The 24,286-nt window shown below is 47.5% G+C and overlaps 2 protein-coding genes across 5 annotated transcripts; both read right to left on the minus strand.

Moving 5' to 3' along the window:
- Positions 1-7,043: 7,043 nt before the first annotated feature.
- LOC125514235 (F-box/LRR-repeat protein At1g06630-like) lies at positions 7,044-10,292 on the minus strand. The gene is made up of 3 exons (XM_048679526.1): positions 8,323-10,292; positions 8,086-8,238; positions 7,044-7,986 (listed from the first exon to the last, which is right to left on the minus strand). The coding sequence occupies exons 1-3, from the start codon at positions 9,289-9,291 to the stop codon at positions 7,696-7,698; spliced, it is 1,413 nt and encodes a 470-aa protein (XP_048535483.1). The 5' UTR covers positions 9,292-10,292; the 3' UTR covers positions 7,044-7,695.
- Positions 10,293-10,539: 247 nt separating this feature from the next.
- Positions 10,540-22,574, minus strand: LOC125514236 (histone acetyltransferase MCC1-like). Of its 4 annotated transcripts, none has more exons than XM_048679528.1 (6): positions 22,107-22,574; positions 21,818-21,962; positions 21,637-21,736; positions 21,326-21,554; positions 20,648-20,719; positions 10,540-10,891 (listed from the first exon to the last, which is right to left on the minus strand). In XM_048679528.1, exons 1-6 carry the CDS (start codon positions 22,211-22,213, stop codon positions 10,729-10,731), a joined length of 816 nt encoding a protein of 271 aa, XP_048535485.1. In that variant the 5' UTR covers positions 22,214-22,574; the 3' UTR covers positions 10,540-10,728. The 4 variants fall into 4 exon arrangements, with proteins under 4 accessions (XP_048535485.1, XP_048535484.1, XP_048535487.1 ...); XM_048679527.1 differs by having other exon boundaries at positions 10,540-10,924; positions 22,107-22,573; XM_048679530.1 differs by lacking the exon at positions 20,648-20,719 and having other exon boundaries at positions 22,107-22,567.
- Positions 22,575-24,286: the final 1,712 nt, after the last annotated feature.

Here is a 24,286-nt window from a genome sequence, read left to right on the forward strand (position 1 = left end):
CACATATAACAATAAGGGCTCTTTATCAACAGGAGCAGCAAGGATATGCGGCTCAGCTAGCTGTCGCTTTAAACTCTCAAAGGTTTCATTGGAGGCATCACTCCAGATGAAATGGTCTGTCTTCTTCATCATTTGATACTGAGGAATTGCCTTTTCTCCCAAACGGCTGATAAACCGGCTCAATGCTGCAATACGACCCGCCAGACGCTGAACATCGTTAATACACGCCGGTTTAGCCAGAGACGTAATAGCTTTGATCTTCTCCCAATTAGCTTCAATGCCCCTGTTAGACACCAGAAAACCCAAGAGCTTGCCTGCCGGTACACCAAAGACACATTTGGCCGGATTAAGCATCATCTTATAAACCCGGAGGTTATCAAAAGTCTCCTTCAAGTCATCTATTAATGTTTCCTCCTTTCTGAACTTTACCACAATATCATCCACATAAGCATGAACATTGCGCCCAATCTGATTATGAAGACAATTCTGTACACAACGCTGATAAGTCGCCTGGGCACTCTTGAGCCCAAAAGGCATAGATACATAGCAGAAGGCTCCAAAGGGAGTTATAAAAGTTGTCTTCTCCTGGTCCTTGACTGCCATTTTGATCTGATGATAACCAGAATAAGCGTCCAGAAAACACAAACGGTCACAACCCGTCGTAGCATCAATGATTTGATCAATACGAGGGAGAGCAAAGGGATCAGCTGGACAGGCCTTGTTCAAATCTGTGTAGTCCACACACATATGCCAAGTACCGTTCTTCTTAAGTACCAGCACCAGATTAGCTAGCCACTCAGGGTGGAAGACCTACACAATAAACCCTGCTGCCAAAAGTCGGGCTACCTCCTCACCAATAGCCTTGCGCCTTTCTTCATTGAAGCGGTGGAGAAACTGCCTGACCGGTTTAAACTTAGGATCTATATTAAGAGTGTGCTCAGCGAGTTCCCTCGTTACACCTGGCATATCAGAAGGTTTCCATGCAAAGATGTCCCGGTTCTCACGGATGAACTCGATAAACGCGCTTTCCTATTTCGGATCCAGGTTAGCGCTGATGCTGAACTGCCTGGATGAATCGCCAGGAACAAAGTCAACCAGCTTAGTCTCCTCAGCCGATTTAAACTTCAAAGCCGAATCATGCTCTATAGTTGGCTTTTTCAGAGAAGTCATATCCGCCGGATCAACATTGTCTTTGTAGAACTTCAACTCCTCTGTTGCACAGACCGACTCAGCATAGGCCGCATCACCTTCTTCACATTCCAAAGCAATCTTTCGGCTCCCATGCACTGTGATGGTCCCCTTATGACCCGGCATCTTAAGATGCAGATAAACATAACAGGGCCTTGCCATGAAGTTAGCATAAGCTGGCCGTCCAAACAGGGCATGATATGGGCTCTTGATTTTCACCACTTCAAAAGTCAATGTTTCTGACCTTGAATCATGATCATCTCCAAAAGCAACCTCTAGAGCTATCTTACCAACTGGGTACGCCGATTTACCAGGCACCACACCATGAAAAATGGTGTTCGACGGTTTAAGATTTTTATCTGTCAACCCCATGCGACGGAAGGTTTCATAATAAAGGATATTGATATTGCTCCCTCCATCCATGAGTACCTTGGTGAACTTGTACCCCCCAACCCGAGGTGCCACCACTAATGCTAGGTGACCCGGATTATCAACCCGGGGTGGATGATCCTCTCGACTCCACAAAATGGGTTGTTCAGACCAGCGCAGATAACGGGGCATTACCGGTTCAACGGAGGTTACTGCCCTTTTATGAAGCTTCTGATCGCGCTTACACAAACTAGTGGTGAAGACATGGTACTGCCCACTATTCAACTGCTTCAGATTACTCTGATAACCCGATTGTTGTTGTTGCTGACTCCCCTGATGATTATAGCCGCCCTAGTTACCCCGACTGCCTTGATTTCCATGTCAGGTTTGGTTGCCTTGAAATCCTGAATCGGAGCTGCCACCACCATAACCCGGCCCATGAGAACCGCCTCCTGAACCGCCGGGCGGTCCATGGTCGTATTGGAAAAAAATTCGAATTTTTAAATTCCCGCATAATAAAGCAATCTTTCCAAAGGTGCGTAGCTGGCCTTTCTTTCGACTCGTGCTTTGGGCAAGGCTGGTTTAACAGGCGCTCAAGATTTGGATCTGATCCTCCACCCCGCTGGGGCAGTTTACCCTTACAGCGCTGACCATTATCCTGGGTGTTGGTGTTAGCCACAAAGTCCAAGCTATTATCCGCCTTGCGCTTACAGTTGCTTCCATGACCCACCGGGTTATGCTGGTGCCCCTTGGCACTGCCATTCTTCTTTCCCTTCCCCGGCCTTTCATCCTCAGACTTAGGGTCCTTGGTACTATCCGAGTCGGCATACTTAACCAGAGCTGCCATAAGCGTTGTCATTGCAGTGACGCTTGAGTCTTCCCAACTTCAGTTTCAAAGGCGTAAACCGGCAATTGCCTTCCAATGTTAAGACTGTCGTATCAGCATTGATGCGGTCTGATGAATGCAGAATAGCTAAGACTCGCTTTACCCAATGGGTTGTAGACTCCCCCTCCTCTTGAACACAGGCGGCTAAATCTACGATTGACATGAGATGCTTGCACGTATCTTTGAAATTCTGGATAAACCGGCTTTTTAACTCAGCCCATGACCCAACGAAGTAAGCTGGTAAAATTTTCAGCCAGGTACGAGTTGTCCCTTCCAGCATCATGGTGAAGTACTTAGCACATGTCGCATCATCCACATCCAGCATCTCCATTGACATCTCATAGCTCTCAACCCATGATTCGGGGGGTAAATCGGCAGTGTAATTGGGCACCTTATGAGGACCCTTGAAATCCTTGGACAGCCGCACGTTGCGTAAGGCCGGGGTGAGACACGGCACCCCCAAAGAACTGAAAACCACACCTGGCTCCACCGAAGTGGTTGGACGAACCAAAGTAAGCTGACGGGCCGCGTATTGCGCTGCTAACTCGACTTCTCGACATGCTCTACCATGATCCACCACATCCTGGGCATTAGCACCGCCGCCCGCCGGGTTATGCCCTCGCGGCGGGTTACGGTTTCACGCACTGCTTGACACAGTCGGTTCATCAATATGCCTGCTGTAGCTCCGACTTGGGCGGGGGGTGGAATGAATCCTCTCGCGACTGTACGAATAAGCCTGTTGTTGGGTCAAAGCTGTCTGTAGGAGCTCTCTAGCCCGTCGTGTTTCAACCGCTACCGGAGACTCGCCTTCGATCGGGAGAGTTGCCAATCGTGAGGCGGCGGCAACGATGTTATCCAACGGGTTAGAATAATGACCCGGAGGTGTTGAGACGTGCTGTGACAGGACATTGTTTTGACGAGGCGGATCCATCGTGCGTGGCTGAACCGGCTTCCCCGTTCCAGGTGCCTCCACCTGGTTTACCGCTGGCTGGTTACTTGTTCCTGCCCCTGGCATATTAAAGAGATTCCTTCCCTCGTAAACCGGAGGAAGGTGAGACCGGTTCCTTCTTCTCATCCTGGTGTTCTGATCCAGCATAAGCCGATAAGCCTGTGCCTCTAACTCGGCCCGCTATGCGGCCATCCTGGTGTTCTCTATTGCCAGATCTACCTTAGCTTGAGCTATTTGATCCTTCACCTTTGCAATTTCTGCGTCATGCTGATCCTGATCTGCCAGATTAACCTCAGCTGCCAGCAATGTTGCCAAAGTGTCGAATAAATCAGACAAAACCTGAACCGGTGCTGGTGCAGGGCCTCCTACCCTAGTGGGTGTTGCAGCTACTGAACCGGAAATCATTGCCGTTGCGGTAGAAGAATGTTGCACCGACTGTGTACCAGCCATGAAAATTGCAACTCGGCTCGGCGGATCAGAGAGGTCCGGAATACTGTCGCCATCGGAACCACCACCAATCTGGCCATCATGCAGCTGATACAACGATTTAGTTTCTCCGGTTGAAGACTCGTCATCAGAGTAAACGACAGTTTCGCCACCAGATACCGATCTATCCTTAGATTCCACTCCGTGGATGACTCCCACGAAGGCACGCTTTATGGTAGGCTGAACTTGGGCAGGTCTTGCACGCTGAGCCGTCTCGATGATGTCGGTGCAGATGTCCGGCTCAGGGCCCGGTTCGTCGATCTTGCCAATGAAGACATGTATTCCGCCAAAGGGGACCCAATACCCGTACTCGATCGAGCCGGCCTTGGGGCCCCAGCCTGCGTCGTCGATGTAGAGCTTGCCACGACGACTGTTGGTCATCCGGCCTACAGTGTATCCCTTGAGTCCTTTGAAGCTGCCCTTCAAGAACTGGAAACCATCGTGCGATAGCCCCACGGTGGGCGCCAACTGTCGTGGTTTTGTCACGGCAGATGTCCTAGTGAGAGGACTTAGTCGTGGAGCCATCGCGACGAGTTAGCTTAAAGGGGTTAAAGCGGAACAAGAGACGCAAGGAATTATACTGGTTCGGCCCCTTACGGTGAAGGTAAAAGCCTACTCCAGTTGTGATGGAATTGCTAGGGTTTCGATGATCAGGGAGCGAATCCGCTTTGCCTGGCTCTCGAGTTATTGTTTGTTGTCCTAAACCATCGTCGGGTCGTTCCTTTATATACACAGGTTGACGCCCGGCGGTTTACAGAATCCCGAGGCCGGCTCATAGACGTATCCAGCTCGGTTTCTACCTTTCCTTGTCTTACAACATAAGTTACATATCATATGGCGGTTTATGTCTACGGGCCCTAATCCGCCCTTAGGCCCTGGGCCTTCATATTAGATCTCCTCCGTAAAGCGCCATACTTCTTGTCTTCATGGGCTTTACACATGACTAACTCATTGTGGGCATAACCCAGCCCCTCATGGCCAGTTTATACTTAGTAGTAATATCCCCAACACTAGCTGGTGATAGTCTTCGTGCTTTCACTTCATTGCTTACTTGACTATGGCATATCTAGTGTAGTCTACCTTCCGTTGTATATCAATAGGTTCATTTCTATAGTTTTTATCTTCAAATACCTCGTGTTTTGAAGACTTTCATAAAAATCTCCTATTCCCCCCCCCCCCCTCCTCTAGTCGATAACTAGCACTTTCACTAGCAACCCAGAAGATCAACGTCTCTTGCTGGCAAGTAATGTTTTGAGGCTGGAAGAGATTTATCTCAACTCTCATAGGTTTCAGTCAAGCATCAGAGAAACATAAGTTTCAAAACGCTCTACCCCTCTTGATAGTACGGTGGTCCTATGACTCAAATAAGAGAAAAAGGTGTACCAAAGAAAATTCTACGTATTCTCTCCTGTCTTCTTTCTTATTGACTGTAGTAACACGCATGGACCGGGTACTAATACAATTGCTTCACGTCGGGAATTTTTAGGGGTCACTTCCCTCACGCAATATCTTTGACAACAATCTTCTTTTGCAACATGATTACCTTTCGAGTTTATAGCAAGCTCCTTAGTACTTTTGGGACCTAATTTCTCTGCGCACTAGCAAGCATATTAGTCCTTTACTGATTCTGTCAACAATCTCCAAAACATAAGGAGGCAAATTATTGCACCAACATGCACTACGACACACCCTAATCCCTTGGATACCACTTATATGCTCCTCATGTGTTAAACATTAGACAACCCATCAATACAAATCAAGAACACGTAGGGGATAGGAGACCCCTTGCCTTCAACCCAGGTTGGGGTAAAAAGTTCTTTCTTATATGTATTAAACCTAACATGGTAGTTGACATTAATAACATAATACATGATCAAATTCACCAAGTTATCATTGAACCCCAGCTTCACCATCATGTCTTGTAAAAAGGCGAGGTAATATCACCGGGAGTCAAAGAACTTGCGCTCGATGTTCAGTTTGGTGCTAAAACTTTAAGAATATGGATTTGTGGTTATCCAACTTGCGTTTCCATGCAAATACGATCACTTCTCTCGTATACAGCCATATGGCATGTCCACTTGGTGCGCCAGCCTAGCGGAGGTCCACATATCAATGGTTGGGAGTGCACAAAGTGTTGGGTGACCATAGCACGCCAGATTTTTTGCAGAAAACACTCACAATTTTTATTTAATTGCACATGTGTTTTCTGCGCACAAAAAATGTGGCGTGCTATGGTCACCCAACGTTTTGTGCACTCCCAACCATTGACATGTGGACCTCCGCCAGGCGCACCAAGTGGACAGGCCATACGGCTATATACGAGAGAAGTGACCCTATTTGCATAGGAACGCAAGTTGAATGGCCACAAATCCGTATTTTTAAAGTTTTAACACCAAACTAAACATCAAGCGCAAATTTTATGACTCCCGATGATATTACCTCTAAAAAGTCCATTCAGCATGGTTACCAATTAAAAATGCCTCGTAAAAGGACAATGCTAGCATGGTCGTAAGCCTTGTACATATCCAACTTTACTGCACACACACCCCATTATTTCCTTGTCTGTGATTATTTATTGCATGGAAACATACATAGTAAGTCACTAACATATTATCAGTAGTTATACCTAACCCGACCCAACCTGGCCCGACCGATCCAATCTCGCCCGCAGTGCGGGCCTGGTCCTAGGTTTTGAGCCCGAAGGCCGGGCCAGGGCCTGCCATATTTGTGATTTAGGGAAGAGGCCCGGCCCAAGACTCAGCGGGCTTTTCTAGTGACGGGCCAGGCTTGGGCCTGAATTCTAGCCCTGATACCCAGGCCGGGCCAGCCTGGGCCTAGGTTTTCTACTTCGGGCTTTGTTAGGCCTGCTTGAAGCCCAGCCAGCCCGACGGAGGGCCAGGTATATCAGTAGTCATTCGTCCCGGAACTCTGAGTCAGAGAAATCATTTCTTGAAGTAAACCTTTCAACCTGTTGCATATCAGTGATGTACTCGGTTCGGGCCGATTCTCACGTGGCCTGTTGACGAACAATGAAAAAGCATACCATTTGTACTATAACTTGTGAAGGAAAAAATATTGAAGAAATGAATTCCAGATATCAAGTTTTTTTTTTGCGTGGATAAATTTCAGATAAAAGTTAGCCAAGCCAGATATCACAACCAGACATTTCTAGAGTATGACGACATTTCTGGAGCTGATATGACAACAACTAATGCCTTCAAAGGTCAACAGCTGGATGCCATCAAACTTTTTTACATCCTCATGTGCATCTAGCATATGATTAGGCTAGTCACCAAGAGAATATGAATGAAAATACTGACAATATGAATGCAAATAGTGACAGTATGAATCCTCCTGTGCATCAAACATAAGGCATATGAATGCAAATAAACAAGTTCAAACAACTGGGTTAATAAGGCACCAAGAACACAATGCTGGTTGGAGGTGCCTTACAAATTATACCATCAGAAAATGTTCATCTAGGCCAAACAGATCAATAGCGTTTGTATAACATGGTAGAACACGCTTCTTCAAATTAACTTCTCATAAAACTAGGTGCATGTATCCAACAAAGCTAAACTTTCTCTGAAAAGGTAGTTTGGTTCACCAAAGAATTAGGAAATTTTCAAACTTATTAGAAAACTCAAGCTAAATGAAGCTCGGCAACGAATTAAAATGACAGTTAGCAGCTCTGTGACAAGTTAGATCTTAGAAGTGCCCGGAACAGGACTGGAAGAGCCTCACTGATGACAGGCAAGCTACTTCTTCCTTCACGGACTGAACATGAGACTTCAGTGATTAACACACAATCATTCCATCATGCAGTGGCACAAAACTGGATGTTGACATTCCTGGAAGCTTTTCTGAACTTCAACACCCTGCGCCTGAACTTGGCCTGCTCAAGGCCATCCATGGAAGGCACAATTGTCATCATCTCCAACATCTGCGCCTTCTTGAGCAGAAGCTTAACCAGATCCAATCCACTCTTGCTCTCATCAATGTACTCCATCCTAATTTCCCTGAGATTCCTGACGATCATCCCTCTACCACCAATAACACGATACTGAACTTCACTGTCGCTGCACCGTCTCCGCTTGGACTGTGATGGCTGCAACAACAAGCAATCACATCATCGGCATTAACATCATTTCATTGCAGCAGAGTTACCACAACAGTAGATAGAAGAACTCAAGGATATATATCTCACCACGACCGACACAGAAAGTTCTTGCACATTGGGGCAACTCGTAAGCAATGGTGCAATGGACAAAGCACCTTCTTCCCTCCTCTCTATTATGCATGCCAAGCGTCTCACCTTGTCCAGCCGCACCTTGGACCATTCCTCAGGATGCGCAAATTGCTTCAAATTATTCACATCTAGGTGGTTAGATTTCTGAAACATCAATTATTACTTCACAAGATGAAGAAGTTCTGTATAATATACCTCAATACACCAGGGCGAAAGCACTAGGCTCCGTACGTTTCCAACCAACGCAAGCAGCTCTCTGAGATTAGGCTCCAGGAGAGCTTGTGGCCTCTCAATGGCCAGAACGGCTTCGTCCAAGGAATCGGCGCCATTAATCATGTGTCTGTTCGCCATCGCACCCGAGTAGCGGAGTGTGCGCAACGCCGGCATCTCAGCAATGGCAATAGACGACTGTTCCGTCCACGAACAGCTGGCGATGTCAAGCGAGCAAAGCTGCGGCGCGCCGGCTAGTCGGAGTGCACCGATGTGGCACTGTTCAAGGATCAGGCAGCTGAGCTGCGTGCAATGAGAGCAGAGGTCTTCGAAGAAGTCACCGCAGCCAACGAGCGAGACGGAGGAGAGGTGAAGGCGGGAGAGGCGGGTGAGGGGGCAGAGGGAAGGGAGCGGAAGGGCGTTGTGGTCGAGGCGAAGGGTGAGCGACGTGAGGTCGGTGCAGGCGATGAGGGAGGGAGGGAGCACGGCGAGGCGGGAGCGAGGGAGGTGGAGCTCCAGCTGCTCGACGCCTCGCGCCGCGGCGGCGGCGAGCCAGGAGGCGACGTGGCTGGCCGCGGAGGCGGCGAAGGCCTGGTCGAAGAAGCCGTCGAGCGCGAGGCAGAGGCGGCGGAGCGGGTGGCGCCGCGAGCCCGCGAGCGCGGCGGTGGCCGCGGCCGCGAAGGCCGCCCTGCGGCGGGGCGCGGCGGGGAACGCCGCGGCGAAGTCGAGGTCGAGCGCCGGCGCGGCGGCCACCGCGCCGCGCCACCGGCGCGAGATGGCGGAGGCGGCGACGGCGGACCTGAAGGGCAGCTTGGAGACGATCAGCCCGAGCACCGCGTCGGGGAACGCCTCGAACGGGTCGACGCCGCCGCCGCTGCCCTCGCGGGCGGCGGCGTAGGCGTTCGCGTAGGTGAGCCCCGCGGCGTGGTTGGGTATCAAGTGCTTGGTGCGCATGGCGGCCCCGGCGATCGGAAGAGGGTTTTTCTCGGAACGAATATCGAAGGCGGCGGCGTCGGAACCGAGGCGCGGCGGCTTTAATGGCTTCTCCGAGGGCGGCTAGCAGTCATGGCGTGCCGTGGCGGCGAGCAGGAATGAATGGCCGGCGTGACGAACAAAACGCCAAAATCGGTGGGTTTCTGGCTTGGTTTCCGCGTCGCGGCCGTGCGCAGCGCGTGGGGGTTTCTCTTTATCCAATCCGGGGATGGCGCGGGACGTGGAGGCCTGGGTAGCGTAGGGCCTTGCGGCTGCGGAGAAATTACCCTTTTGTTTTCGGCAAGGCAGGCACGCGTACAAACAAAAAGGTTTCCGCTGCGGCGCACCTTGGTTTTGGACGCTAGTTTTGGGGTCGGTTTGGACTCTGGGCTGCAGCGCTCACCTGGATCACGAAGCAACCTCGGTTGCTGGACACGTTTGAACCTGGGAAACGTTATCTGGCGAACGTTCGCCAGGGTCCTAATCCTGGCGAACACCGCCAGTTTTCTTCAAAACCTCCTTGCAAATTAAGCAAATTGCCATGGCAGTTTTACAAAATGCCACCCCAGCTATGGGGGTCCTTGAACTTTGAAAAATCTCTGCTCGTATTGAACATATTGCAATCGCACTGAAGATGGCAAAAATCGTGGAGTCAATTCTGCCGCAGAAGGCAGAAGATGTTTATTGCGAGCGTTATTGACAGAGATACAACATTGCCATCAGTTACCCATTTGATGTCTACATTTTCAGTTCCTTTCCCTGCCTCATTCAATCCTCCTGCTGTTCCAGTTTATAAGATCACCCTTTATGAGATTTAACTTTGACCATGAATTAGACCGATAACATACAAAATAATGTGACTTCAAAGTCATACCATTAGAAACAATTTTCTAATACAGATCCAGTGGTACATCTTTGGTGACAAGAACATCAACTTACTACTATGCCAACAAGATCAACTTACTAAGACCTTTTCCCCACAAAAGAAAAAATAACTTAATATTACCTCTATATCAAAATATAAGACGTTTTGGCAGGCTAGCCTACAAAAACGTATTATATTTTGGTACAGAGGTAGTAATTCTATGTTCACAAAATACGAGTACTAATACTGCCGTCTTTTTTCAAAAAGGAAAGTATGATATTCATCTTTCAGAGGAAATATGAAAGCCAGAGCCGATGTGCCTCAACAGCGCATGATTGTAAATGTAAATGCATATGACCATCCAGTGTTCCAACAAGCTAAGCAGGTGACATTTATTTTCTTCATTTTATTGTCCTCTCTTTTTACAAGACATGGCTATGGCTATCTGAGAAATTATATACCTGGTTTGTCAATGTATTGCCAAGGGTACAACAACATTGCAAGAGACTGATGTTTCCACGAAAACAATACCATCGCGTCGCTCACACCTAAAATTACACATGACATCTTGAATCTTCACCAGCGATGATCCTTTTATTGTTACTATTATTATTCTGTGAGGTCAATAGAGTGGTCGATTCCTTACAACGGGACCATCTCGGGATACTCTTTTCCTCTTTCCTCCAGATCTTGCCAACTAGCATCTTTAGGAAAGCCCTGAAGTCAACAACAAATGAAGTTACAATCTCCCTGCACAAGATTGCCATGCGCTATTAGTACTCCATCATTTTACACACAGGCACGATGATGCTACTAAAAGAGTGAGAAAGTTTGACAACAGAAAACGTCTGCAAACTATAAATAAATTCCTCCGCGCTGGATTTGATGTCTAAGGGTTGTTTAGGCTATGAGTTGATTTCATTTTATTATAACAATTTACATTTAACTGATGCTAAACTGCTAATAAACCAAGACATTGACTAACATCCATATCAGAAAATTTTAACATACACGCTCTGATCCAAATATAAGCAGTTCAAGAATCTGTCCCAGTCCAAACAAATTTAGGTTTGACTGTCAACAATGAGATATCGAACTGACACAGCTAGATCCCTCATGAAATATACTGTCAGAGATACTTTGGTTTTTGCCTGAAGCAATGTAGTTTTGAAACAGAAATTAATGGTCAAATTGTTCTGAAGATCATGTCAATGACCAAAGTTATCTATATTCAGGGGCAGAGGGAGTAGAAACAAGCAAATTAAACACAGGAAGAATCAAAATTTAGTCTAACAGAAACTCATATAGTTTCATATTTGACTAGGAAAGCGGGTAGTCTAATGACCGTAGTCTTGTCAAGTACTTGGTGCTACAAGTCCTTCAGGAAATATCACCATATGCTTGCAGGAACAGGAGCAATAGGAATCAAAGCATTCTTGAGCAAGGTTAGTTCACTATGCAAGGGCACAAGCCATGTTTTAGCCTTGGATGAGTTCACAAAAGGTGGAGGAAAATCAAGAATGATCTGGACAATGCAATACAAGGCCCTTCTGAAAGTTGAGCACTCATGTATATGGAGTACTGTGGACATCAGGAATCGTGATCGTACTACGGTTGGAGGAGATTCTACAGTGGGGAGGCAAATCCCTGAATAGTAATCCACATATGCTAATACTTCCTAACCCCCCCCCCCCTCCCTCTCAAATGCAAAGTGTATATGCAATAGCATTGCATTGCATTTGAAGAAGTGTAATACTAGAAAAAAATGATAATCCAAATCCGCGTCTTGAGAGTGTCGTCGTAGCATGAAGAGTTCAAAACCTGTCGAGTCGCCAAAGGGGATAACGAAGAGATGACACATCAGAGGAAGACACCACATCACTTGAAGATACAAAAGAAGTATCAAGAGAAGATGAGTTGTCAAAGAAGATGGCACATCAGAGAATAAAGCATCGCGCAGAAAATCATAGCCCATGACAACCGATGGCCAAAGAAGCGCGGCGGCTAAGGCACAATGGGCGTAGATCAACAATGCAAAAGGAGTCCATAAAATCCTATAGAAAACAACAAGGGCAAGTAGGCCACAAAAGTTGTATAGAAAGGATCAGGACGAGAAAAAGGCTGACGGACAGAGGTATGTTGGACTTGCATGGCACGAGAAACACAATATCAACGGATTTGGTGGACTCAGCGGAAAATATATGAAGAGATTAAAGCTAGAAAGTATACTCGAGACAAAGATGCAAAAGCCATCTCGTGTATGCAGAAGACATTGAACTTTTTTTTAAATCAGATGAAGTAGCCACAAACTAGTCCAGCAGCCAAAACAACAAAGAAGCCCAGACCAAGGATCAAACCAGCCGAACAGATGCGGTCAATCTTATCCAGAAGCTCAACCAAAGCAACGAAGCCCGGCGAAGACACAGCCAACCAGGGGCGTTGACCTTCAGGGAGGACAAGCAGACCAAAGCAAGCATATCAGAAGCCGGCCTGCGCAGGGCGCTTGAGGCCAAAGTGTGTTGCGCTGGTTGGCGCTGCGCGGGTCACAGCCTGATCCGGAGAAGGGTTGACCTGCAGGGCTAGGAAGCGTGCAGCTGCAGCCGCTCATGAAGCCAACGGGATCAGATTGGATCGGGAGGTGCACGCAGCGGACTGAGCGGACTGTTGGGTCAACCTACTTGAGCCGGACCAGATCGGCGGAATCGAGCATGGGGTAGACATTGCAATTGAAGACTTGCAGGGTGGCGGCGCACCAAAGCGAGCAGACCAAGCAGTTGGTGGAGAGCTCCTGGAGGGGGCGGCAATGGAGGAAACCTGCACAGGCGGCGGCAGAGACGTCATGCAGGGAGCCAGACGGGGCGCCGGTCAGCCGGGGCAGCGAAGACGTCAAGAGCAGGCAGCAGGCGGCAGATCGATCGTGACAGAGGAGCACCGCTCGATCAAGACAGAGGAGACCGGGAAAAAAATCTCCATGGTCAGGCGAGTTGCGGCGCCAGAGGGGACCTAAACCTAGGCTCTAATACCATGTTAGGAAAGCAACTTATCTTTATTGAATATATATATATATATATATATGTTACACAAGACTTGAGGTGCAAGGAAAGTAAATAGACTAATAAGGACTCCTAGACCTATACTAATACTTCCTAACAAATATTGGCCATCTATTTGACCATGGGGCAAGGGAACCGGAGATGGCTCTCCTCTCCTCTCCTCCCTCCTTCCCTCCGGTGACCTTCTCACCCTTGGCCCCTCCTTGCTCGTTGGTGGCCCCCCATGCTCTACTCCTCGTGGCTTGTGCTCCTCTCCCCTCTCCCCTCCTCCTATTTCTCTTCCTTCCCCATCTCGACTCTTCTGGTCGCCCTCGTGTTCCCCTCTTGGTCCAATTTCCAACAAGTTCTGATGAGGCGGATCGGATGCTAATGGACCTTATCTGTCTCTGGCTCCGGCTGCTGCAGGGGTGGTGCATGCTCCGGGTGGCCTGGGGGCAGATCCGCAAGTTCGCTTGGGAGGGGAGGGGGGCTGGCAGTGCGGGCACAGGTGGCACCTCGTTCTCGTCGCGCGTAAGCTGCTTTCCCTTGCTCCTTCTCCTAGCCTCCTCGATGTTTGCCCCAGCTCCTCTCGATCTCCGCCATCTCCCTCTTCTTCCTCCTCTATGGCGTCTGAAGCTCCGTCAGTTTCGGAAATGGGGGCGGAGGCGCCATCGCTCGCGGTGGCGGCTGAGGCTGTCGTGGTTACCCTAGGGGAATCCGAGGTGTGTGCTGCTCTAGGCTCCGCGGGGAGCATTGTGGGCCGGGTAAGGGCCCGATGCCTTTTGTTCCCTTCAGACTTTCCCCCTCTCCCTGTTGCAGCCTTCTCTGGTCATGTGGAGCCCGGTGCCCCTGTTCGGCCTGTCCATCCATTTTGTGGGTACTTATGGCTGCTCAAGGTCAGACCTCTCTTTAAGGTTTCCAGCTTCAGGCATCAATATTCGCAAGGCCGGATCCATCCCCCCCCCCTCGATCGACCGTCTTCCTCCCTCTCTCCCCCACCCCTTCTCCGATCTTTCGTTGTTGTTGTGGCCATGGTCCAGTCCCGCGACTCCTCCGGCGACAGCAATACCAACAACAAGCATGGGCATGATGGATCTAGTGATGGGTTATGAGGCGGAGTTGAGGGCGAAGCTTGAGCGTGAGCAGGCGGCAAAGGAGGGGGAGGCGTGGGGCACGCAACCGCCTTGGCTTCGCGAAGAAGAATGGAGCCGCAAGCAGCGGGTGCAGGAGGATGAAAGGATGGATGCGGCGCGCGTGCCTCCTTCTAGCCTTCCAGCGACGCTCCTTCCTCAGGCTCTCTGGATCCATGGGAAGCAGATGCTTCTGGTGCGCAGGCTCCTCGCTCCGACAGGGCCCGGTCGTGCGCTGCTACTGGTGCCCGCCCTGCGCCTACCCCATTGGTGGGGGTTAAGGTTCCGACGCGGGTGCGGGGCAGTTCAGATCCAATCCTCGTGCTCGTGGCTACAACAACTTCAATCCTAACCAGCAGAACAAATTTTGCAAATTACATCCCCGTGACAGCCTCGGGGGATCTGGTGATGGCTTCGTGCCCCCACCCCCTCCTCTTTCTGGACAAGTTGCTCCTGTTGGTGGTTCTTCTTCAAACTTTTCGCCTCCTACCCTGACTTGCTTTGTGTGTCATAGGCCGGGTCACTTCCAGTCTCAATGTGAATTTCCTCCTTTTTGTTTGATCTGCAGTTTGGGAGGGCATCTTACAGTGGGTTGCATGAATCGTTTTAAGCCGCCAGTGGTCAAGCGGTATGGTATTGGGTTGCCTAGTTGAAGTTTTTTGGGGATGGATGGTGGTTTGAAGGCAATAGTGGCCACTCCTCCCATCTATAACATTGTTGTCATTTCTGTCCAGTCTGCCAATGTGTCTTCAGATGATAGCTGATAAATTGCATGGGTGGGGGCTTAAGGGTTGGGACTAGCAACCACAGCAAATTTCCCGGCTTGAGTTTGGTGTGGTCTTCCCTTCGCAAGGAAGTCTGAAGATGTTGTCAAAAAGTACTAGCTTTACTCTACCTTTGAATCATCTTGTGGTTTCAGTAAAGGAGGTTGTTGGTGCTGCTCGTTCTTTTGGGTCTTTGGTCGATGCATGTGTTCTCCTAGATGATGTTCCTGATGTGATGCGTAACAAATCCTGTCTGATGGCTTTTGGTGGTGAGCTTGTTGGCAAGCCTATCTCTATTGATGAAGAATCCTTGTCTCAGTTGGGGCCTGTTCGGTCACGAATCTGGTGCCAGGCTCGTATCATGTGTGTGGTTTTATTGAGGTGTTCCCTACCTCCAAAGTATATCGTATCAATGTCGGGGTGGAGGGCCAGGCTGCTTCTCAGGTTCCCCGTGCTGCTTCTCCGCCACCCCATGAAGATCAGAATAATGGAGGTTCGATGGATGGAGATGAATTGGGTCCGCCGTTTTCCAAGCAAGAGAGGGATGCTCTTGGGCCTAAGTTGCAGTTGATGTACCCAAATCGCGCACCAAGATGTTGCGGCCAAAGATGCGCCTGCTGTTGTGGTTGCTTGTGCGGTGCTTGCACCTTCTACTCCTGGGGCTGGGGCAGTCCTCTGGCTTCTGCCGTGTGCTCAAACTTTCCGGCCCGTACTCCTTCACCGTCTCTATCTGGGATTGAAGATTCGCCTGATCATGAGAACTTTGACCCTAAGGTGGTTGTGCCGACGTCTAGGCCATAGAAAACTATAAAGATACTCTCTCCGTGTTGTAGGATGTCGAGCACATCAAAGCAATCTGGTAATGGACTGTTTCGCAGCCATGACAATGACATGGGATTAGTTGATAAAGTGGGTGTCGCTGAGCTGCTTGTTACTCCCTCCTCTTGTTCGGTAACTATCAAGACTCCAGTTTCCACCGCCTAGAAGAGCTCATGTGCTCGTGATTTGGGGGAATCTATGCTGGTGCGTGCAGAGCGGCGTGCTGCCGAGAAGAACTTGGGCACAACAGGTACTACCCCAATCTCTTCCCCAAAATTCTTAGTGCTTCCTGATTATCCTGATTCCCATTTCCTTGAGGTTGCATTAGACTCGGGTGTTTTGTTGGGCTCTTCTTCGGCTGATCCGACTTTGGTGTTGTCTATTATTCGTGCTAACGAGCTAGTGCAAACTTCTTTGGCCAAAGCGTGTATTTTGGCTACTCCCTCACCTTTGACTGATGATATTATGAATGCCGTACCACCCTCGCCTTCTTCCATTCCTGTTTCCGAGGCCGGGGTGGCTCTGGGTTCGTCTACTTCCTTGGATGATTGCGGCCACCCAGTAGCTACTGGTAAAACTCGTAGGAAGAAAAATGGTTCCTTGCTGGCCTCGTCGAGGTCGAGCCTTCGCATTAAAAAATTATCTTTTAAATGAAGATCGTCTTGAATATGCGTGGTTTTGGGGCTAGGGGGTGCCGAAACCAATTGCGTGACTATGTGCGTGATTCTAACATTGATATTATTTGCTTGCAGGAGACTATTAAATCATCTTTCTCTGCTTCTGATCTTTCTTCCATTGGTGGCTCCGGTCGTTTCATTTGGAAGTGGCTTCCGGACTCTAACCATTCTAGTGGGATCCTCATAGGGTGCTAAGCTAGATGTATTTGATTTTGTTGCCTTTGATTCCGGCTCGCTAGTATGGTTCTTTGTCACTGTGATCTCAACTGTTTATGGGATACTATTGGTGTTTATGGTTTCTCTCAAGTATTTTTGGATGAGCTCTCTTTGAAAATTTCTTCTTCTCTTCATGTGCTAGTGGGGGGTGATTTCAATCTCATGCATTCTCCTGCTAGTAAAAATAATGCCAATTTCTCCTGGTCCCGTGCTAATTCATTTAATGACTTCAATCAATAATTTAGTTCTCATGAACTGGGTGGGTTCGGCCCGTTATACTTGGTCCAATCACTAGCTGGATCTAGTTCATTGCATTCTGGATCGGGTGTTCCTTTGTGTGCTGTTCCTAGTGGGTTTGGTGATGTTCCTAGTGGTGGGGTTCGCTTTACCCTTGATCTTCCCTTTGCTGATTCTCATATTGGTTCGGATCATACTCCTTTTTTGTTGAACTCCGAGTTTTGCTCTATTCGTCCAAGCTCTAAATTCCATTCTGACTCCTCCTGGTTCTCGGTGAAGGGGTTTTCTCCCCTGATCTCTTCTAAAATTTCTTCTTTGTTGGTGTCGACCTTTTGTTCCTTTGGTACTTTGGGTGATTGGTGGTTCCTATCTCAACACCTTCATCAATTTCTGAAAGGCTGGGGGGCTAACAGAGATGCCGAGGCTCGTAGGAATAAGAACTCCTAGCCGGCCCAGATTAAAGCTTTGGATGCTATTGCTGATTCTGTTGGTTTGGATAGTGCTAGGTGGTCTCATCGGTATTCTGTGGAATTGAATTAACCTTAACTGCTATTCATAAAGCTGAAGAAGTTTATTGGCAGCAATGTGGGCATCTTGGATTCTTAAGGGTGATGCGCTTAATAAGTACTTTTTTGCTATTGCTCATGGAAGACGTCATCGGTGCTTGATTGCCAGGCTTGTTATCAACGACGTGGTGATTTCTGATGCTAATCTTATTATGTCTCATATTTTTTTTCTTCTCTTCTTTACTTGCTGCTCAACCTCCCTCCCCTCTCTCTATCTCAGGCTCTCAGCTAACTTTTGGCCTCCTTCTGCCTTGATTTCACCGGAGGAAAATGAAAGCCTACTTATTCCTTTGTCTAATTCTAAAATCGATGGGGTAGTGGCCTCATCCAGCCCCAATTCTGCCTCGGTTCCTGATGGTTTTTCGATTCTCTTTAAAAAAATTGGCATGTTCTTAAACAGTTGGTTTATGCCATTATTCAGGGCTTTTGCTTAGGCACGGTTGACATTTCTCGTCTCAACTATGCTATTCTCTCTTACTCCCAAAGTGAAGGGTGCTGACACCATCTGCCAGTTTAGACCCATTGCTCTCATCAATAATTTGGCTAAATTCCCCTCTAAAGGTTTTTAATCGCGCCTTTCTCCTCTAGCCCATCGGGTGATCTCCCCGACGCAATCTGCTTCATTAAGGGTTGTTCCATTTTGGATGGTATTGTCAGCTTACATGAGGTTGTCCATGACTTACATTCGAAGAAGAACGCTCTTATTCTCAAGATTGACATTGAGAAGGCTTATGACTACGTCCGTTTGTTCTTTTTTGAGGGATGTCTTGTTGTCGAGAGGTTTTGACAAAGCCTATGTTCATCGTATCATGCAGTTGGTCTCTGAGGGTCACACTGCCATTTTTGTCAATGGCGTCGTTAGTCCTTTTTTTGCCAATAGTTGGGGCCTACAACAAGGGGACCCTATTTCCTCCCTTCTATTCAATTTTGTGGCTGACGTTGTATCCTGTATTCGTCGTGCTTCGTCCGCTGGCCACATTTCCCCTGTTATCTATGATCTTATTCCCTCGGGTGTCTCTCATCTCCAGTACGCTGACGATACGATTGTGCTTGTCGAAAACTCTGATCTTTGTATAGCAAACCTGAAATTCCTTCTTCTATGTTTTGAAGCACTTTCTGGTCTTAAAATCAATCTCACAAAAAGTGAAGCTTTGGTTCTTGGTTGTTCTGAGGAGGCGAAGAGGGTTTCTAACCTCCTCAACAGCAAGCTTGGCACCTTCCCTTTTGATTATCTTGGATCCCCATCTCGTCCCTGAAGCTTTTCATACAAGATTTTGCGCCCATGGTGCTCAAAGTGGGCAATAGGGTTATGCCTTGGTGTGGTCGATACAATACTAATGCTGGGAAAGTTATCCTTACTAATTCTTGCATCTCTTCCTTGCCAATGTTTCTCATAGATTTCTATCGGTTACCGGAGGGTACGCATGCTGGTTTTGATAAGCATCGGAGTGGTTTCTATTGGAACGCGGTTGATAACAAGAAAAGTTACAGATTGGTTAAGTGGAAGATCATTTATAGACCTAAAAGCCATGGTGGTGGTGTATTCTGAAAGCTTCTCCTGGTACTCTTTGGTTTGACATTCTTAAGGCTAAATATTTTCCCCTACCTATCCTCCATTTGCTTCTGCTTCGAATGGCTCCCAATTATGGCGTGACTTGATTAAGGTGTGCGATGACTTCCGAGCTCATGTGAAATTTGTGGTCAGCGATGGCAAATCCATGCGTTTTGGGTTGGATTGGTGGTTTGGGGACGGTCCTTTATGCTCTCCCTTCCCAGTTCTATTCTCTATTTTTGACCTTGCTAACAATAATTGGGATCTTGGTTTTCGCCGTTCCCTACCTCCTGAAGAGTTAGAAGATTGGCACCGCCTTGCTGCCATCTTCCTCGCGCTCTCGGAGACCTCGGATTCGGGACTTGACCTCATACCTCCTCCAGCAATTTCTCAGTTAAGCCGTTATATCTCCGTCTGGTCTCTGGTTCCTCTTCTTCCAGGTTTAACCTCGTATTCCGTTGAAGATCAAACTCTTTCTTTGTTAGGCAATTAGGTGCAAGTTGCCTGCTGTCGACCAGATTCGTAAACGGAATGGCAGGGCTTTGGCTCTTTGTTTGTTCTCTTTGTTCTCAGCCTGAGAACACTGACCATATTTTGTTTAATTGTGACTTTGCGGCATTAATTTGGAGTTGCACCCAGTCGTGGCTGGGTGTCAGTTGGGCTCCTACTTCTTTTCAGCAGCTTTTGCCGCTAGTCAATTCTGTCTGGTCAGGTTAAGCATTTGTTTTGGTTTGGTTTTGCTGCTGTTAGCTGGGCTCTGTGGACAACTAGGAACAAATTTACTATCGAGCATGTTTTTCCTTCTAAACCTGCTGATATTATCTTCAAATCTCTGAATCTGATGGAGCAGTGGAAGCCAGTGGTTAAAAGTTGTGACATCGACGCTACAGAGCTGCTGATCTCTCGGGTTCGAGCTACTGCGATTTCCTTATCTCCAAGAGTGCAGGCTCCGGTGAAGTAGTTGGCGTAGCGTCTGTGATCTTCTATCTGGCTTCTATAGGCTGTAGGTTGTTGGTGCATGCCGATTATGTGCTTGTTTTGGTTGCTGTGCAACCCGTACTTTATTTGCTGGTGCGACTGTGGTAACTTATGCTGTTGTGAACTGCTTGGTTGGCTTTATCTATAAATCGGACTATCGCCTTTTCTCTAAAAAAACATGGGGCAAAGGAAGGACAGATGTCACCGTCACCTGACTGATAAAGGTTGCAATCACCTATTAAGGTGTCAAGACATGACATGTACTAATTTAAAACTGACACATTATATAGAAGATTGCTGGGAGTTGGGTGCGAGCTTAACTAAGCTATATAGTTAGCTAGTTTTAAGTTTTTAACATGTAATGTTGCATGTTATATACTAGGTAGTATATGACAAAGACTTATGTCATGTTTCATGCCACCCATTTGAAATGCCCGAAGACAATAATGGAAGGCTACCAAGAGTTCATTCCCTTCAAATAACCCAGAACTTCAGAATGTACCTAATAATGTATTCACGAGAGGCAACACCAAAAGTTGCAGAAGGAGGCAAAAGTCCAATATGCGAGTTTAAGCTGAAAAGAATTAAGGTTATCTCCTCAGTTCATTCGTCAATAAGAAGGCATTGACACATTAGGATACAAACATACAAGGTTTGTGTGTTGCTGTTTTCTTTTGGATTGAACATGATCTATGCAAAGCGTACAAATAACTTAGTTGTGTACACATACAAGAATAGTAGCATCAAATTTGTATTGCAGGCTTGCAGCAACCCATTAAAAAAACTGTGCATGCTATAATGAAACATGCAACAATGAAAATTGTACACCAAATTATAGGGACTCAATACACTGGATTTTGCAAAGGCAATTCCTTGGAAGAGGTACGACATCTACAGGCTCTCTCATGTGGATAAGTTCAGGTTTGTACGTGTCCATGGACAGTATCAGGTCAGAAATCAATAGATGAACAGCCGTCAACAAAACAAAGCACACTACAAAGTTCACACAATTGGTCGCAACAAACTAGAGAGACTTCATGGGATAGTCAGTCAAGTTCGCATATTATCCTAACAAGAAACTAAGCTTTGCAGATAGAAAATCAAATCAAAACATGACCGTGGATAAGTAGTAAATATGGACTAGAACAATTTACCAGAATAAGCAAACATGGATACTTACAGTGGTGAACAAGGCGTACGCCCCCCATTGACATAATACACAAACAAGTATGAGTCATAATGCTGCCCTCTTATGTAGTAGAACATCGGAAGTCTTCTGACTAGCTTAAATAGCATCTTCTTGTAAAAGTTAATTGCAGGCTGGTTATATGAGATGACATGTAAATAAACACCCCTGCAATTTGATACACTTGCAGCATGTTTAATCACCTCTCGAACAAGCGAAGAAGCTGCAAGTGCGAATTCGTGTGAGGATCAACTGAATCAGCACTAACAAACTGTGAAGCTAAGATGAGGAAACAGGGAAACAACCTATGCCGAGGTTTCTGTAGCTATCCACTACACCAAGCGTCAGGATATAAAGAAGTGTTAGATCTTTGTGCGAGTTGTTGTATCTAAATAAATCCTCGATCTGCAAATTCAAACAATTAGCTCCACTGAGCTCACTTGTAAGACCAAGGATTTTTCAGGAGATCCTATGTATTGTTTGTACCTCGCTATCTTTTGCTGCAATCATCCTCGTGGTCACAAAGCCTATCAGCTCATCCCTGCCTTCATCCGATCTGCTAGTGTCCACAGCACCCCACGAAATGACACCATTACCATTGACAACGTTCAAGAAGAACTCCCTCTCGTACCTAGAGCAAAGAACGAATTGTTTAAATGGACCAATAGTGGGGAAATCATCGATAGGCCGCAACAAATTCTATTAGTATACCTTGCAAGCGATGTAATAACAATGCAAGCAAGAACATCGTAGAAGCATCCACTTGTGCAGTTACCTTATAGGAAACAGCGAGAGATGAATCTTCTCAAGAACCTCGAGGTCGGAGGGCTGGATGGGGCGATACTCTATGGTGGGGTAGATTTCGGATCTTGGGTCCAACATGAGAAGCTCCGATCACGACGAGTACCCACCAGGTTATTCGCCAGGAGTGCGGGTGGCGCAGGGGGGAAAGGCTCCCTGGCGTCCAGGAGTGCCGCCGCGTCGGCTCGCGTCGACCTCGCCACGGCGAATCGGAGCGGGTTCGGTGGCCGCGGCGCGAGGAAAGAGGAGGAGGACGCGGCGCGGCGCGGCGCTAGAGGTCAATCGCGAGGATGGAACGCGCGCGCGCGGGGGGGGGGGGGGGGGGGGGGGGGGGGGGGGGATCGGGGGTGCGGCCTGCCGGCTGGAAGGAGGGGTGTACGAGCGGCGGTGACCGGGAGGCGGAAGGAAGAAGAGGAAGGCTGATCGGCTGATTCGGATGGCACTCCAAGCTACGATGGTTGAGTAGTTGAATTGTTGAAGTCTGAAATGATTTCCTCGTTTTCTTATACGTAGTACGTAGTTCAAGACAATTGAAGTATGATTATATTATGTGGACTTTTACACACCCCAAAGTTATCTATTACGGTTTTGATATTCCTCACTTCAAAAACGAACTCGCGTTAGTCGATTTTCCACAAATCATCGAAGCGGAAGACGGCGGCGCAAGGGCGAGCACAGCGAGGCGTGGGGACGTTGACGAGATCTTGGATGGGAGCGATTTTAGAACAACGTTCCAGGTGAAAAGGAACCGGAGATCGACTATTCGGGTGCGCGGATAAGAAGGGCGGGAGAGCGTTGCAAGGCTACACTGCGGCGCTCGCCGGCCGTGGGGAGCAGACGGTTGGGTCAGCGTCACGCGGTGGTTATAGGAGGAAGATAAACAATGCATCATATAGGAAGGGAGGACGAAGAAGAAGACAACCATTGGATTTTAATCCACGGCTAGGACGAAATAGATTGAGAGCAACTTTTTCTAAGCAAGTAGTCAATAGGTGGGTTATATTTATTGCGTTTCATCTTGATTGAATGTGTCTCTTCTCTTAATATAAAAAGTAACACTCTAGACTCATCCATATAAGGTCTCATCTTATGAAATTCTTTGAAAGGCAAGAACTATATAAAAATGAAACCTCGTATTATGTTGGAGAATGTGGTACAAAATAAATCGAAAATAATGTATCTACGAACATTGAGAGGAAAATTATGAAGATGCAAGGACAACGATCATATTGCCACCAACATTTTTTTCCTCGCGCAGTGGTAGTAATCATGGAAGGGGTGTTGGTGAAGACTTGACAAATCTCGCAGCTAGGTTATACCTCTCAGTCGTGAGAATATTACCAAGGTGATCCACCGATTTAGCACCAGAAGTATGATGCCTTTGTGGAATCCGTACCGATTGATTTGGCATCACTTTGTCTTCCGGGACAAAGGGTTGCCGGAGAACTAGGTGAGGAGGAGGAGCCTTTCAGGGTGTCAATCAAACCAAGAGAGAGAGAGGGTGGCCTTGGGACTTGTCCCTTGGGGGTGCGCCCCTCTCCTTTATATTGGCAGACAGGGGTGGCTAACTTGTGGAAGCGGTCGATCTCTATGGCAGGCGCACTATGGGAGGGAGATCCTCCCATCCTTCCCCGGTGATTTCGCTTGATAACCTTTTAAGATCCGGTTTTATATCGTAGAAAGCCCCCTTACCTTTTGTAGGTGCAATAATTTGCATCCTTATGTTTTGGACATAGTTGACAGAAACGATAAGGGATTATAATTTGTTTGTTAATGCGCATAGAGATTATAGGTCCCTGGAGTTCAGAGAAGTTTGTTATAAACTTCGAAGATTATCATCTACGTAGCAAGGAAGATTGTCGTCGAAGATATTGCGTGATCGATGTGACCCCTAAAAATTGTTGACGCGAATCAATTGTTTTTGTGTGTGGTCCAAAGATTTTGACCGCAGCCAAGAAGTAAGAAGATGAAGAGAAAATGTAGTGGTTCTTTTTCTCTTATTTGAGTCATAGGACAACCATACTACTAAGAGAGATCATAGTGTTTGGAAACTTATGTTTCTATGATGCTTAAACGAAACCTATGAGAGCTAAGAGAAATATCTTCTTGCCTCGAAACATTTACTTATTAGTCACAAACATTGATCTTCTAGAC

The sequence above is a fragment of the Triticum urartu genome, chromosome 6 (assembly GCF_003073215.2).
Source record: "Triticum urartu cultivar G1812 chromosome 6, Tu2.1, whole genome shotgun sequence".
Taxonomy (NCBI): domain Eukaryota; kingdom Viridiplantae; phylum Streptophyta; class Magnoliopsida; order Poales; family Poaceae; genus Triticum; species Triticum urartu.

Excerpts from the sequence above, each read along its gene's own strand:
- LOC125514235 (XM_048679526.1), bottom strand. The coding sequence starts at position 9,291 with ATGCGCACCAAGCACTTGATACCCAACCACGCCGCGGGGCTCACCTAC. Across the intron at positions 8,239-8,322 it reads TTTCGCCCTGGTGTATTGAG|CAATTTGCGCATCCTGAGGA; the intron begins GTATATTATACA and ends AATAATTTGAAG. Across the intron at positions 7,987-8,085 it reads AACTTTCTGTGTCGGTCGTG|CCATCACAGTCCAAGCGGAG; the intron begins GTGAGATATATA and ends TTGTTGTTGCAG.
- LOC125514236 (XM_048679527.1), bottom strand. The coding sequence starts at position 22,213 with ATGTTGGACCCAAGATCCGAAATCTACCCCACCATAGAGTATCGCCCC. Across the intron at positions 21,737-21,817 it reads TTGCAGCAAAAGATAGCGAG|ATCGAGGATTTATTTAGATA; the intron begins GTACAAACAATA and ends TTGAATTTGCAG. Across the intron at positions 21,555-21,636 it reads CTACAGAAACCTCGGCATAG|CTTCTTCGCTTGTTCGAGAG; the intron begins GTTGTTTCCCTG and ends TCGCACTTGCAG.